The sequence below is a fragment of the Sitophilus oryzae genome, unplaced genomic scaffold, assembly GCF_002938485.1.
Source record: "Sitophilus oryzae breed Bouriz unplaced genomic scaffold, Soryzae_2.0 scaffold_497_pilon_pilon, whole genome shotgun sequence".
Lineage (NCBI taxonomy): Eukaryota > Metazoa > Arthropoda > Insecta > Coleoptera > Curculionidae > Sitophilus > Sitophilus oryzae.
The window spans coordinates 385,509-403,017 of NW_022147081.1; the positions used below are offsets into that span (position 1 = coordinate 385,509).

The 17,509-nt window shown below is 34.1% G+C and overlaps 2 protein-coding genes and 1 non-coding gene across 3 annotated transcripts; 1 reads left to right on the top strand and 2 right to left on the bottom strand.

The window, feature by feature from the left end:
* Positions 1-635: 635 nt before the first annotated feature.
* Positions 636-2,632, top strand: LOC115886801 (putative nuclease HARBI1). The gene is made up of 2 exons (XM_030906092.1): positions 636-1,122; positions 1,790-2,632. The coding sequence occupies exons 1-2, from the start codon at positions 661-663 to the stop codon at positions 2,609-2,611; spliced, it is 1,284 nt and encodes a 427-aa protein (XP_030761952.1). The 5' UTR covers positions 636-660; the 3' UTR covers positions 2,612-2,632.
* Positions 1,116-3,327, bottom strand: LOC115886802. Its single transcript, XM_030906093.1, has 2 exons — positions 2,651-3,327; positions 1,116-1,749 (listed from the first exon to the last, which is right to left on the bottom strand). Exons 1-2 carry the CDS (start codon positions 3,020-3,022, stop codon positions 1,189-1,191), a joined length of 933 nt encoding a protein of 310 aa, XP_030761953.1. The 5' UTR covers positions 3,023-3,327; the 3' UTR covers positions 1,116-1,188.
* A 13,736-nt stretch (positions 3,328-17,063) lies between these two features.
* Trnak-cuu lies at positions 17,064-17,136 on the bottom strand. The gene has a single exon. It is a non-coding gene; the product is annotated as a tRNA-Lys (tRNA).
* Between the last annotated feature and the right edge of the window lie 373 nt (positions 17,137-17,509).

Consider the following 17,509-nt stretch of genomic DNA (forward strand, 5'->3'; position numbering starts at 1 on the left):
TTATAGGAGATTTTATTCTCTTTAATTTTGCTTCCCTCAAATTTCTCGGCAAGATGGCGGCGCCGCCGGCGGCGACATGTCTGGAAATGTGCATTTTATGGATTTTAGTTAGGGACCCCAAAAACCTATAAACCTACAAAGTTGCAAAACTTCCGGACTTTTTTCCAAGCAAAAATCCCCAATGACTGAACTAGAGGTGGAGCAAGGAGCCGGAAGTGACGTCATCAGCTAAGAACATGTAAAATAGGCTAATAAACAAGAATAAACAGGTTTAAACTGCTTTGAACCGCTTTTGAACTGATTTGAACGGCTTTTTAGCTTAAAACAACACACCTGTTCATTTTTTGTTCAAACCTGTTTATTTCTATTTTAAAGCTGTTCAAAGAATGCTTTTTAAACCTGTTTATTCTTGTTTATTAGCCTATTTTACATGTTCTTAGCTGATGACGTCACTTCCGACTCCTTGCTCCACCGCATCCTAAAGCCGGGTCCAGACTATGTAACAAAACATGTTGAATATCAAGTTATACAACAAATTTGTTGTACAACTTTGTTTTATAACTTGTTATAAAATAGCAGAGACATCCACACTATGTAACAAAACAGAACTAAACAAAATAAGTGTAATTGCTCGAAGTAGTAGCAGCTGTAGTATTTAAAATGACCTCAAACGTAGAGGATGTAATTTTGGCAGCAGCAGCTTGCGTGATTTTATGTAGGCGACGAGTAAAGTCTAAACGAAGATTTTGGGTACGGCCATCGTTAAGAACTCGAGGAACATATAGTGGAACAACTCTTTTAAAGGATCTAGCAATGGATGACATACACCCATTAACAGGAGAAATTAAATGTGATGGTAGTTTCAAAAATTTCCTAAGGATGACCAGTTCTGATTTCGAATACCTTATAAATCAAATTGGCCATAAAATAGGAAAAAAAGACACAACATTTCGAGATGCAATACCAGTAAAAGAAAGATTGGCAGTTACATTGAGATTCTTAGCAAGTGGAGATTCCTACCAAAGTTTAAGCTATTTATTCAAATTTTCTAAGCAAAGTATTTCGAATATTGTGCCAGAAGTGTGCGACGCTCTCATCGACTGTTTAAGCGACAAAATAAAAGTAAGTACATAGACTTTTTCTAAACCTCTTTATTCATTCATTTGCAATTAGAAAAAATCAGGACATTTATAAATTCAGAAGCATTTGTGTAAAGGTTAATTCATTCTCACTTATGTCTTCTGCGCCTGCGTATGATTGAGTGTCAGTGTCTGTTTGAATTGGTGAAGTAGTGGATATATTTGTAGCGGACGGCATGGTAGACGACCCAGGTCTATTGTATGATTGAGTGTCAGTGTCTGTTGTAGTTGGTGAAAGTGGAGTAGATGCAGGTGTATCAGATGCCGGAGTAGTGGATGGCTCAGGTGTATTTGAAGATATCTCTGCTATCTCCGCTCGGTAGAGAGCATTATTTATTTCATATTTCGCGACGGCTAGAACCGACTTGCTTTTTAGATTCCGCAAGATCCCGGCTACATATTCACCATACACATCGAAGTCATCTCGTTTTTTCACGTTACTTGATAGTTGTTTCATTATCGCGTAAGCTTCTTCAGATTTCGCATCTAACACTCTTCTCTTGGTACCTTTTGTGGTAGGAACACGTGCAACGGTTTTTATTACAGGTTTTTCTTGACATTTTTCGATATCACTTTGCACTTCTGGATGTGACTCTAGTTGCCCTTCTTCCTGCAAGACAAAAAATAAAACTATAAAGCATTTTTTTTAGGTGCCTAAATATCAAGAAGAATGGCTACAGATTGTAGACGATTTTAACCAGAAGTGGAATTACCCTCACTGTTGTGGTAGTATGGATGGAAAACACATATGTTTACAAGCTCCAATGAACAGTGGAAGCGACTATTTCAATTACAAGGGATTTTTCAGCATAGTGCTTTTAGCTATAGTTGACGCTAACTATTGCTTTACCTATGTAAATGTGGGTTGCCAAGGACGTTTGTCTGATGGCGGAGTATATGCTAACACAACATTTAAACATCTGCTTGAAACGTCTTCCTTGAATCTCCCACCAATGAAAGTATTACCGGGAAGAACCTCACCTTCACCGTTCGTATTTCTAGGTGATGAGGCATTTGCTTTGCAACCGCATATTATGACACCCTTCCCAGGCACTCAACAGAAAGGTTCACAGGGGCGAATTTACAATTACAGACATAGTAGAGCTAGGCGTGTAGTCGAAAATTCATTTGGAATTTTATCTGCCGTATTCAGGGTGTTACGAAAACCAATGCTTCTTGAGCCCGAAAGAGCAGAAAAAATAGTTTTAGGATGCTGTTATCTCCACAATTTTCTTAGGAAAGGTCAATCATCTTCATCCTACTGTCCACCAGGTACTTTTGATTCAGAGGACACGTTTACCGGGGAACTAATACCCGGTACATGGAGAGTCGAAGGTCAGCCAAATGGTACGTTGCTGAGACTCAAACGGATTCCTAGAAAACCCAGTGTGCTAGGCAAGGAAATACGAGAAGAGTTTTCTATGTTCTTTACCAGTGAGGAGGGAAAAGTGCCGTGGCAGAATAATTACTGACTTCAAATTGGTTATTAATTAAAAATGTAGGGTACTTACCTCTGCTGTTTTGTTGTCACTAGTATCTTGTGTATCTTGTTCGGGAGATAGACCACCATCAGTAGAATGCCGTGGCTCATTTTTGTCTTTTAAAAATAAAAGCATTTTAAAAAAAATCCATTTTGTTTTATACGGAGCATCAGCTCCATCACCACTCCTCCCTTTTTTCAACTCCCGCTGGAACTGCCCCATAAGCATACGCATTTTTTTTTCAACTTCACTTGCATTTGTTTTCAATTCTGCACCTAGTTCAGTCCATGCGTCGTGTTTTTTATTCCTGTTTTTAAAATCCATGAAGGTAGGATCCCATAATACTCGATGCTCACGAAATAACTCAATTAAATGAGTGGTAAGTTCTTTCGACCATTCCATTGCGTAAAAAAATTAACAAAAATTACTGTGTGCACCGCGAGAGTTCTGGCAATACTAAATTCAAACGCCGCTCGTCCTACAGTACCTAAATGTTTAATAACACAAGTGTGGACAAGTCGCGGCGTGTTATAAAACAAAGTTTTATAACTTTCTTTGATCTTTACCGACACCTAATGGATAACATAATTTTTGTTATATAACAAGAAAACTGTTGTATAACATTGTGTTTTATAACTTTTTTACTTGAATTTCTCTAACAAGTTATAAAACTTTGTTATTTAACATGTTTTGTTACATAGTCTGGACCCGGCTTAATAAGTTCTTTGTTTTACTTTATAATATAAAATATTTAATTACAAATTTATGTCTGCATTATTATAATCATGAGCCCTTCTCAAATCTTAAAATATTTCTATTCCTTGGTTTGTTCAATATTTAATAAATCACAAAATCCAAAATTGGGCATTATTATTACACCATTGTTGTTGTTCCACTTACCTAGCTTATTATTCAAAGCGGTTATCCATCATTGCTCATGCAAATATTTGTCAGAGCCTTTTAACGAACCACAAAAAACCAATCAGTTTACAAAGGACCGGGGCAACAAAAACAAATTACACCGACACTGTCGGATTGGCCCTAAGGGAGAAAGAGAGAGAGAGAGAGTTGCGAATCAAAAATCTTCACGGCCTTCAGATTTGTCAGCCATCGCGCTAATTAATGTTGTCGTCGGTTTCCGACAAAAACCGATTTTATGTCGAGCTGGATTGCTGCCGCTAATGATCCTTTTGCGTGCGGCGGGGTCAGATTTTTATTCTTCGTTTGTCGTCGCTTCTTCTCCGTTTCGTTTGGACGATATTTCATTTTTCGAATGTTGGAAGTGGAAATGTAAGGTATATGGAATAAAAATGCCAATTAGTTTGGAATTAAGGAGGGTTATAATACAATATAATGAATAATAATATAATATAAATTTCTAGCAAACTAAATTAAAATATTTTTCAATTTATTCAATCTAGAATATAGAATGTTCAGGAGGGGAGTTAATAACCGCGACCTTACAGATCTATTGTGTGTCCCCCTTTCTTGAGTTATAACGGATTTTAACTCATCATACAGTCTCAAGGTTTTAACAAAAGTCACTATCTGAGACTATCTCCATCCTCTGCACCGACCGTACCAAAGTTCATAGCACGAACGGTCGTTGTCTAGGCGCACGATAAGGTGTTCTGGCGTTTCCCCATTTTTCCTACAGAATCTGAATTTGCCTTTGTTCCTCAGCTTCAGCCTACTGAGGTGTTCGTTGAGGAGACAGTGTCCAGTTAGAAACCTCCGTGAATTTTCGAATTGTTTTTACTTAAATCAAGGAAAATCTATGATTTTTCTCAGTCGTAAGTTCTGAGGAACTTTTTTGAGTGTCTTAGACCGTTTGAGGAATCCCATTCCAGGTTACAGATGGAGTTTTCCAGGTTCCTCAGTTCCGCCTTTAGTTGGTTTCAGAAAAGAGAAGGTTCTGGTCCAGTTAGTGGAGTGTTCGCTCCTTTTCTAGCTAGATCATTTGCTTTTTTATTGCCTTATATTCTTTTATCTTGGTGAGCGGGCATCCAGAGTAGTAGGACTTGCTTTGCTTAATTTGTTCAACTTTTCTATCACTATACAATCACTAAAACCACAAAGGAGCAAGAGGTATTAGCATTAGATCCAGTCTTCCGTATTCTGTTTATACTTAATGTACTAAATACATACTAAAAATTATACAGGGTCCGGCAATAGTGCGCCGGGCATCTGTAGATCCTAGAATAGAAAAATTGGGAATTTTGTTTAACGAGTATGTACGAGGATGTATTTCAGGAAATTATTTTAACTTCTATAGGGTGGCTCAAAAAGGTGTGAGTTGATCGGGATGAGTTTTTTTAAATGAAACACCCTGTATATTATTGCATTTTTGGCTTTCTTTCAGATCACTTTACATAATCCTAAGATATGAGTAAATATATTTTGATAGTTTCAGAGATATTATAATAAATAAATAAAAATTATAAATTTTTCAGCCTTGCTTAAAAAAATGATTAGTAATTCAAGAACTGTCCTGAAATCAAAACTATATTAGCTATTTACTTTAGATGGTCTGTACTTACTTTGCTATAATTATGGAAATCGTAAATCATACAGGATGTTCAAAATTCTACGCCAAATTTTCTAAAATATTAAATAATTTTTCTTGGTTTTTTAAATGGAACACCCTGTATGCAGATGGAGAATTAAAAAATTAACATTTTTTGTATTTAGAGTATTTCAAAATTTTTAACGGTTTCGCAGATATTCGCGGTATGGCATTTTCCACAATAAATTTTTGTCAAAGACACCCAATAATTTTTCTCTCGTATTTTACCATTGAATGCGCCATATGAAATAATACTGCGTGTATCTGCAAAACTATTAAAAATTTTGAAATACTTTAAATACAAAAAATGTTCATTTTTTAACTCTTCATATAATAAAAAAATAATATATAGGGTGTTCTATTTAAAAAAACAAAGAAAAGATATTTTATATTTTAGAAAGTTTGGCGTAGAATATTGAACATCCTCTATGATTTACGATTACCATATTTATATCAAAATAAGAACAGACTATCTAAAGTAAATACCTGATATAGTTTTGATTTCAGAACAGTTCTTGCATTTTTAATAATTTTTTTAAGAAGGGTTGAAAAATATATATTTTTAATTTATTTTTAATATCTCTGAAACTATCGAAATATATTTACTCATATTTTACGATTATGTAAAGTGATCAGAAAGGAAGCCAAAAATGCAACAATATACAGGGTGTTCCATTTAAAAATAATCATCCAGATCCACTGACACTTTTTTGAGCCACCCTATAGAAGTTGAAATATTTTCCTGAAATACATCTTGGTACATACAAAATGGTTTGCACTTAAACAAAACTTCCAAATTTTTTATTCTAGGAGCTACAGATGCACGACGCACTATTGCCGGACCCTGTATACTAAAAATTTGCTATAGGCTTCGTGCATTCTCCGCCGATGCTGCAACCATCGGAGAATATGTGAAACAACTGATATATACAAATACACGAGTTTAAATAGCGAGCATACAAAAAATGTATTATACCCTGCTGGCAAGCGAAACCTTGGGTCGGCATTTACATGTATAGGAGTGGATCGCTATGGCAATCTAGTAAGTCGGAGAGAGCAAAAATACAAAGTATTTATTACATATCTACTTAATCTGACGCTAGATTCCATACGCTTGGAAAAATACTTGCCTTCTTTATTCAGTACATCTTATTTTGCTAAGCCTGTTGACCGTACTCTTCGTACACACGAAAATCGGCACCCAACACCAGAAATGTCAGCCCTAGTATAATTATTCTAAACGTATTAGGAAGTATAATTTGGGAAAATTCTAAAAAGAAAAAGAAAGAAAGAAATATTTTGATATCTTCAGAAGGTCTAACTTGTATTATAATTTATTATTCCAGCTAAAAAAACCTTTTTAGATGAGTTCAACTACGGTAGCGAGCATTTTTCAATTTTCACACCATTTTTGCTTTTGATCAAATCGGTGTGAGAAACTATGAAGCTATAAAATGTTGTTTCGGAAGAGTTGAATATCCGGGAAAGTTGAGTTATTGAATGTTATGGCACTCAACAACGCCCTAATTATGCTCTCCTTTACGCGTTAACGTTTTATAGTTTCAATAACTTACTCCTTAACGTGTTATAGTTTCAGTAACTGCACTAGCAAAATACTAAAATACTTAAGTGTTATGACAAAGCCACGATTTCAATATTATTTTAATGCGATCAACATGAACTGTAACCGGGACGGCGCACACTGGTTCGCTCTTATGGACGTACGTGGCCAAAACCTGTATTTTATTATATCAGTGAAAATGAATGTATCAGTTAATATTTTTTAGTAAATCTATAAATATTTACCAAGCGTTTCAGAATCATTCATTAACATAGAAAAAAGTGCTTTATCATAAGGCGTTTTCAATGATGATTGTTCATTACAATCAGATTTATAAATGGAAGTGTTATTTATTTACCAATAATTACAAGGGTATTACTTTATAAAGGTATTTAACAAAAATTGAAAAAAAAAACAGATTGAAGAATGGTTAGAACATAACCGGTATATAGTTCATAAGCTAATAAATAGATAGATACAGAGTGGCCTATTAGTGTGAGAAAGTCCAATATCATCGTTGTAGACGAAAATATGAAAAAAAGTATTATATAGATATTTGCATGGTTTATAACAGTGCATATCCTAAAAATATTTTGTTATATACAGGGTATCAAAAAAAGTAATGATAAAGCGTTGTCTTTTTTAAATCACAGCTCCCATTTTTCTGTACATAATTCGATTCAGCATAAAATTGTGCATATAGGACACTATTTTTATTTGGAAAACTATGCGGTGTTGCCATGCTATTTCTTCTTTATTAAAATTTTGGTTAATAATAGTAGGTACCTACATATATCCGAAAATTGGTTAAAACCTGAAGTTAATTTATATTTGTTAATATCTAGTACTATACTATGTTAATACCCTGAACTTTACCAATATTTTCTTAACACCAAAGAAACGAGAATAAATTTGTGAAGAAAAACTCACATTAATGTGTGCCGGTTATTTTTTTATGGCGTGGCTAACAATGTAATATTTAAAATACTCTATTTCAATTTTTTAAATGCACATTTCTTAGCCATGCAACATTTATATAAAACTTTTGTTTACGAAGACAATTTATGCTGAATAGCAGATATTAGCAGCTAATTTGACATGGTTCTTAAAAAAGACATTATGAAGTTTCATTTAAGTTAAAAACAATCACTTAGTTCAGCTTCGATATCCTTGATTTAGTTATGTATAAAAATATATTTCAAAGGTACAATATATGTTGATATTTTGAAATGGTTAGTATTATTTTTTTTTCATTTTATTTATCAAAAACTAATATTATATGAGGAAAGTATACGTGCAGTATAGTCTAATTATAATATGCACTATTTTATATTCTTTTGAAAACACTAAGCGAGTAATTTATTCATTGTCGATACAAAAATAGTTAAATGCTTATTTAGACTATTGTATATAAAATGTTATTACATAGGTGCTCTAAAGTGAATTTTCCCAAAATATATTTTTATAACAAATATTTCATGTTTTTAAATATAGATTATAAAATATTTGATCATATATGATCAAAATAATTTTTTTCGATATATTGAGTTTTGGCCAAATTTTTATAAGGGAGGGAACTACTGTGCGGCGCGGCGCGGCGTGAAATACATAGCGAAAATTTCTGATTTCTGCCGTATGCAGCGTCGCGGTCGGAATTTTTTGAAATCAACTGGAATGCACCAAGCTTATAATCAAAATCATTCATTAATTTAGAATTTTGTCATTTTATCGTAAATTTATCGCATTGCTGCTGTTATACAATCGGATTTATAAATGGTGTAACTAACATAACATTGTTTTATTTATTTAGATATCTCTCTCTCTTCAGTCCTGACCCCCATTAGGGAGTGTAGTGGTCAGCGTAACATCATGGATGATTTTTCTCCATGCGCCTCTGTCTTTTGTTATCTCCATGACATCGTGCATTGGCTTGCTACAGCTAGTCGTCATCTAGTCTATCCATCGAGTTGGAGAGCGGCCACGTGGTCTACGTCCCTCCACCTTGCCTTGAATTATGAGTCTTTCCATATTGTCTGGACTTTTCCTCATTATATGTCCAAAATATTTTAGTGGTTTTAGTCGGATTTTACAGGAAAGCCTGTTAGTAATATTAAGTTCATTTATAATGGAAACGTTTGTACGGCGTTCAGTCCATGGGATACGGAGCATACGTCTATAACAATACATCTCGGTAGCATCGATCTTCTTACGTTCCGCCTGCCTGAAAGTCCACGATTCGCAGCTATACGTCAATATTGGGAGTAGCAAACAGTTGACTAGCCGGTTTTTGGTGGCTCTTGAAATCTGGCGGTCTTTCCAGATCTTGATCAGTCTCCCAACAGCTACTTTTGCCATGTTGCACCTACGCTTCACCTCTTCTTCCGATGTGCCTGTATATGTCAATAGTGATCCCAGGTATACGTATGACTTAACGACTTCAAAGCGGTCGATATGTCTTATATTTGGATGGTTGTTATGTTGCCTATCAACTATCATAATTTTGTTTTTTTGCGTATTTAGTTCCAGACCGAGCCGATTGCTTTCGTCTTCTACCCTATTTCCTAAATTGATTAACTCTTCTTGACTGTTAGCGAGTAGTGCTGTATCATCTGCAAAGCGTAGATTATTTATTTTTTGGCCATTTATTGAAATGCCTCCTTCCCATGTTTCTAGCGACCTTCTCATTATGTATTCACCGTATACGTTAAATAGTTGAGGGACAATATACACCCCTGTCTGACTCCTTGTTCTTATTTAGATATACAAAACCTTAAATCAAGATAGTGGACAATTTTTTCCTTAATGTATGATTTAGATTATTCATTTATTATCTCTATTTGATATTAAAGTAATTCTTTGTATAATATCTAATATCAAATGCCATATAACTAAAATGGTTAATTAGTAAGATAGAGAGACGGTTTCTTCCTTTAAAATTACATTAGAACGAATTACCATTCTGAATTCCCAAATTTTGATTTTCCATTGTAATTATTTCTATTTTCGTAGAAAACTATTACCCCATCCTATTAAAGTTTCCAGATCTCCTACCCAATACCATTACCCCATTATTGTTATCAGTAATTACATTTCTAAACTATCCAGTTCGGCTACGACTCGGCTGCCGTCAAATAAATTTGTAGCTCTAATTGAGGTAAATTGAATGGGAATAATCGAGGCCGCCAAGTATACCGCTATAATTCGGATATGTAGTAACGGCTTTATTTTGCGACAATATTCTTAGTTCGCTAACACAGGAATTTGATCTGGACGTTTTATTGCTCGGTATGAAATAAAAATGTTTTTAACAGAAGGTTAATTTCGTTACTCGCGCTTCGTTTTTCTACGTATTTTAATACCCCAATTAATTTTTAATGAGAATAAAATAAGGAAAAAAACTTGTAATAATGTCATATTAGTAATTATATAAAACAGTTACACTCTAGTTGCAAAAAAAACGTTACAGCAATTACAAGAAACGCTGAACACATATACCTGAGCATACGAGGCTTTGGGTCTTAAGCTGAACACCAATAAAACTAAAGCATGTGAACTCCTCTGGAAGATCACGACATAGACAATGCTATAAAAATCGGAGAAGAACTACTGGCATATGTAGCGGAATTCAATCACCTCGGTAGTTTGATTTCGGAAAAGGTCAATATCGACTCTGAAATTCAGCACAGGATTAGCAGCGTCTCAATAGCATTCTGGAAATTAAAAGACAGGGTTTTCTACAATCGTGACTTGAGCACAAGAACGAAACTTGTTTAATAGCAATAATAATTCCCACCATGTTATATAGAAGCGAAAACTGGGTGCCATACCGCCAACACATGAACGCACTAAACAAGTTACAACAGAGACACCTAAGACAACTCTTAAGAATAAAATGGTTCCACTATGCCTTAAACGTATCGGTCCTTGAAAAAGCTAGATGCGAGGGCGTTGAAGTCACGATTACTAAATCTCGCTTAAGATGGGCTGGACACGTATGCAGGATGCAACAAAGCCGCCTACCAAAATCGCTTCTTTACGGTGAGCTTGTAGGCGCTAAGAGGAAACCGGGTGAACAGCTGAAAAGGTACAAGGATATTTTGCATGAAAACTTAAAGGGGATAAGCATACGGAATGAAGAAGAAGCAGCGCACAATAGAACGTATTGGAGAAGAATTGTAAACTCAGTTAACACAGCGACAACCAAAAAGTAAAGGGGCAACAAAACAATAAGATTTTTGAATATCTGCAGTGTAGAAACGAGATAACATCACGTATGAATCTTTTCAGTCACAGAAAACTCATGAAAGGAAATCCCTTGCGTAACAATCTTCTGATGCTTATCAAATACTCATCAGCGAGTAATGGTAGTAGTAGTATATAAAACATATCCATTTATTTGAATTATAAGAATGGCAAACATTGAAAAACTTGCAAATTGTAACTAAATATTAATTGTCTGAATTTGCGGAGTCAGAAACTGCTTTGGCCTCATTTACTTCGCCATTGTTGATGGATTTTACATATCCATTTAGTACACTTGGGTAGCTAACTGGGTTTTCTTATCATGATTTCTGGGATTATAAATAACCTTCCTACTTACTACTTGAGCCTACTAGGAGATGTTAATGGTTCCTCCAAAAAATCCAAAAAAATAAATGTTGAATATAAGTATTTCTTAAATGTTGGTGACGCGATAACAACTTCACGATCTTCTAGCATACACACCTACTAACCATGGTTAAAAAATACACGAAGCGACATGTAATTTTGACATTACTTCACTATATATCGAAATAAAATTTTGTGTGGGGTTAAAATATCATACGCGAGTACTGGAGGGTTAATAAAAACTTTTTTGGAAACAAATAGAGGGTACGACAGTGTGCAATTCATTTTCTCCATTTTGGCCTATTTAGTCATAAGTAGGTTTGAAGAAATTTGGGTATTTCCCTACAGTATGGTTCAGATATTTGGATGGTATATTTGCCGTTTTTGACACACATTCTGACACTATAGAAAATTTTATTTAAAAAAAAATTAAATATTCATTTTTCTTCCAATAAATTCACCTATATTATTCAGAATAACGATAGATTATCATTTCTAGAGCTATTAGTTATTCTATTATATTCCTGGAATTTGATATCTATAGAAAAGATACAACTATACGCAGATACATTCCTATTGAGTCTTATCATTGTGTTGAACATAAGGGTGCTGATTAAGTTTATTAGTATATGTATTAGTACATGAACTACTTACCTTCCTACTTACCAGCGAAAGTTGGTAAATTGAAAGTAGTTTCTGAGAGTAAATCCTCTTTCATTAGTAGATAAAATAATTGGAAAACTTTTCAAGTGGATAAAGATCTATTAAATTATGTTTCAATACCGTTGGATAGATAGTTAACTCGTGGCCTAAGAATTTTTAAGAATTTCAATCAGAAATTTGTGTTAGCGTAAGGCCCGCAAATTGAACCCAGCCGACGCACAGCACACGCCCAACCTATTCGTGGTGAATTTTGTAAAACACAGGAAAGAAGGGACTACCGCAAATTAAACACAGTCCACGCCTAGCACAGTCTCTTCGTCGATCTAGTTGCGTTCAGACACAGTTTTCGTGGATCGTGGGTTCGTACCCCTTCTACTTTTGCGACAAACTGCTAGTTTTTCTTCACTTCCAATAGGTTTTTGAGCGTTGCACTCCTTACCCGTAATGTCTGTTTTTAATAGTCCAAACACTTCAAAAAACTGAAACTGTCTCCTGTTTAATCGAAAAAACTCTTTAAATAAAATATGCTGTCTTGAACTCCGCTAGACAATCTAAACTCTCCATGGTCTCTTTTTGTTAAGCAAATAAAGTAAAACAAGTCCTTCTTCTTTCTCGGATTCTGATTCTAAATCAAGAAGTTGCTCGTATATTGAGTCATGATTGAAACTAAACACTTGGGTCTGGGCTGTGTTCAATATGCGGTGCTAAGGAAAACGTGTGCATGGAATCATGAATGGGTTGGGCGTGCTGTGCGTGGGCTGGATTCAATTTGCGGCGGACCTTAGTTTGTAATTATATATTACAGGAACTATTAGGTAATTCTAAAGATAAAACACTTCCACTGGAAAAGTTAGGTATTTCTGAATTTATATTAGGTATTTCAAAAATGTTAGGAGAATAATCGGAAATATTAGTAACAAATAGGTAAGTTACAACGAGAGAGAGAGAGAGAGAGAGAGAGAGAGGGGGGGGGGGAAGACGAGGAGAGTGGATATCTAATATGTACCATATTAAGTAAGGAGTATTAAATATGTTTTAAAAGAAATTATTACACTTATTTATATTCTAGCTTGAATATTGACATAATTTTAACAAAATTTATGTTCGAGAGATACATAAGGTAATGTTAAATTAATAAATTAATATCTAGAAAAAAATAATACTAAAAATATCCATTTAATGGTAAGTCTGGGCATATCTTTACATATTCGTTTATAAATTTGTGGACGATTCAGCTAATGTTTGGATCGTAACAATGGTTCCGGTTATGGACGAATAAAACGCGTAGAGGAGTGAATAATGGAAACATTTTGGTCGTTTCCTCACAAAGCCTACATCACGTGCGACATAAAAAAAGGATGCGCAATAAAAATCCTTTTACTTTAATGTTTTAATGACATCGCAACGTTTTCTAGTGGTACTCGTTTCTTTAGCGGTTTTTTTACATGCTGACACTACTACTTTTTCAGTCTCTTCCGAATATAACTGATGATATCCCCCGAATAAAACTGTATTGATTTAAAAGTCTTCAATAGATTTTTCAGAATTAAAAAATATATTCAAGATATACAGGGTGGCGCGAGGGGTGTCTCACTATTGGAATTGCATGTACATTTTCTTGGCAGTCGCTGGCAGTCATTGGCAGTCTTACGGCAGTCGCCTATAAAAATTACATGGCAGTCATAGGCAGTCTTCTTCGCAGTCATTGGCAGTCGCTTGGCAGTAAAGTGATATTTTGGCAGTACATGTACATTTTTTACCCAAGTGAGACACCCCTCGGGGTGGCGCCTCTCATACGCCGCGGAAGCTCCAAGGAGAACGGTTGTTTATATCGAGAATCGAATTTTGGCAGCATATGTAGGTTAACTGAAAGCATTTTTTAAAAATATATAGAGTTATACAGGGTGTCCCAAAAAAGTTACACATCAAAGTTGTGTTTTTTCTAATGGAAGCCTATATATTAATTGATTTTCGGATTCTAGGAAAAAAATAAAAATGAGTTTTATTAAAGAAGCATATACCTAAAATCTAAAGATTTTGACATATTTCACATTTTGTGAAAATGGAGAGTAAATTTTAACAGCTATCTAAATTTTAGTTGACCCTGTATAGCCTGATATTTAATTACAGTAACCATTGTATGTTAAATCAAATTGAAATTTGAACCAAAAAGTTATACAGGGTGAGACAAAATTAATATGGAACATTAGTCACTTTTAAAAGCAAGTTACTCCTTTATTTTAAATGGAATACCCAGTGTATTTTTCCGGTGTTCAATGATGAATTTATATATCTTCAAAATATTATCAAGGTTGCCTACCCCTCAGACAAAGATTTTCCTAGATATTTTAATTTTTATGATTTTGCGTCATTAGATCTTTATTATTTGAAAAAATCTAGGTGGCTGTGTGGTATATCTTTTGTTAATTTAACAAAAATTAAAGATTGTAGAGTAAAATACTCAACGGAAATAAAAAGATACACATTTAAAACATATTTTAATTATTACAGAATTACAACTAGACAAAAACCTATAATTATGTGACAATAATTAGCTAGATGAAATCAAATGCTCAAAATGCTTCCTTTCCCGTTAACTGCATAAAATGATTGTCTTTTCAAAAGGATCTTTTCATTTTAAAAGTAAGTAAGTATATGTGGAAGTCTAACTCGAAAAGCAGCTACAATAATTTCTCATATTGTCGACAATAGTTGGTTTGGTTTGGTTTGGTTTGGTTGCAATTTTTGTAAACACTGTCTTTAACATATCCCCATAAAGAAAGCCAGACTAGATAAAATCAGGAGCATTTATCATTTAAGTATTGAATGCATACTGCATTCACCAACTAATAGGATCATATCAATTCTCTCTGATGTAGAATGTAGATTTTTTTTTTGTTTTAACTGACACAAAATTATAACTAGTTGTTAAAGTTGGACTAATTAGACAGCTATGTTGAAGTGACGTCAGACATATCACAGCCACCTAGATTTTATCAAATAATTAAGATCTACTCAGATCAAATCATGTAAATGAAAATATCTAGGAAAATCTTTGTTTGAGAGGTAGGCAACCCTAATAGTATTTTGAAGAGACATACATTCACCATTGAATATCGAAATAATATACTGGGTGTTCCATTTAAAATAAAAGAGTAACATGCTTTTAAAGGTGACCAATGTTCAATATTAATTTTGTCTCATCCTGTATAACTTTTTAGATCAAATTTTAATTTGATTTAAAGTACAATAGTTAATTTAACTGTATATTAGGCTATACCGAGTAAATTTCAATTTAAGTAGTTTTTATTGTAATTTAAAAATTGTTCTTTATTTCTAGAAAATGTTAAATATGTCAAAAATCTTACATTTTAGTCATATACTTGTCTCTTATAAAATGTAGCATTTTTTATTTCCTTTAACAAAATTGAATTTAAAAATCTATTTTTATTTAAATTTCTTAGTATTGGCGCCATCTATTTGCTAGATGCCAAAGATATCAAACTTCGTTTATAACAGTTCACTTGTCTTGTTTATTAGCGCCATCTATTCGCTATATGCCAAACTTCCTTAATTGCATTTCCCTTGTCCCGATATTTAATTTTTATTAGCGCATCTATTCGCTAGATGTCAAACTTCATTTATGACAGTTGGGTTCTGAAACTGAGAACTGAGAAGAAGGTCTTTTTTCCCTTTTTCTGGGAATTTGGATCTGAAGGAGACGCGTCCGACAAATTTTCCAGTGAAAAGCACTCTGAATCCACTTTTCGATTTCCATTGCATGGGTGTCCGATTTGGAGATTTGAAAACCTTGTAAAGTATGCAATTCAGAGTATAGATCGTATTTGTTTGGTTTCTTCTTGGAATGATCACCTTATTTCCGTTTGTTATTTCGTTTACTTGAGTATTTAATTACTGGTTTGGATCGGCATATGGTTTGAATATATTAATGTAAAGCTGATTTTCAGACCAGTAAAACTACCACATGATATTAAGTAAAACTACCACATGGTACTCAGTAATTACCACATGGTATGCAGTAATAATGCAGTAATTATTGTATGTTTCACCCAGTTTCATTTTGTATGGACCTATGCAGACCTTAAGACAGTGTTCCTGACATTACAATCGTTCTTGTGGCTGATATCGAAGACTTCTCCTGCCATAGTCATCTGCATCCACTTCTGTTAGTCTGGAGAATACCTACCTACCTGTTTACATCATAAGAAACTATATACAGATAAGTCTCTCTTAAGTTTGATACACAAGGTACACTTTTATTTTATAATTTTTGAGACAACAGATTTAATAAACTGGTAAATTATCTCTATTTATCCCATATATTGTAGTCAAAATTATTTTTTATTTAACGTTATAAGTTATAATTTGATTCGTACAGTAGACTCTTACTTAGCTATGATATTTTATATGAAAATTATTAACACGTATTCATTTTAAAGGTTTTTGTACACGACATGTTTCGAAACATCATCGTATTGAGACATACTTAAATTTCACCTGTTAATATAAAAATATTAAGTAGCTTACTTAGTTCAAAGAATACAGTTACTAAATTCGAATCTATTTAAAATAACTTGCGGTTTTATTGGGATCACTGTGACTAATTGATGATACTTGTGTTCGTTTTCAATAAATGTTTAATGTAGGATAGTTATTTCTGATTTTTATTCCTGATAAACATAATAGACCCTTAATGCTGTTGATTACTTTATTTTAGCTATGTTGTGATATCGTATTTTTCTTTTTGGTTTCTTACTTTACCACTCTCATAAACAAAGTAAGTGGCGCCCTTTTCACTGTCTTTGACCATACCTATTTGAATCCTTAACATCAATATTAAAATCTCTGCAGCCTATATATTATCATTTTTTATTTTAACATTTAACAACATTAGAAAGTCACTGTGAGTCAGAAGCCTTACCTACGAACCCAGCTTTCCTCTAACCCTGAGCAACGGATTCTTTTTTCATTCTATTTGGGTAACGACAGAAAAGTCGTCACACATAGAAGAATAAAGTATATGGCGCCCAACGTGGGGCTCGAACCCACGACCCTGAGATTAAGAGTCTCATGCTCTACCGACTGAGCTAGCCGGGCTAATATACTTTATTCTTCTTTCAATTCGTACGCATTTTTTTAGCAGGGCTATAGTTTGAAAAGCATTTAACAGCCGGCAACCTGCTTTAATTATTTTTTTAATGCCACCATTTAAATGTGCTTATCAAACTCCCTTCTAAAAAAATGCGTACGCATTTATGTACCAGTGAGCCGCTGGACTTTTTCTTAACGCCTTGTTTTGTTGCCGATTTGGTTGCACGATGACTTCGTTCGCCATCTAGCGGCTCGCCATCAAGAACTCACCATAGACAAGTACTGTAACGTACTAGACGTGCATTTTCTGTTTGAAGCTTGCCAGGTCGAGGTAGACTACCAAAGTCTTCCTTATGAAGGAGTATAACTCCGAAACCGG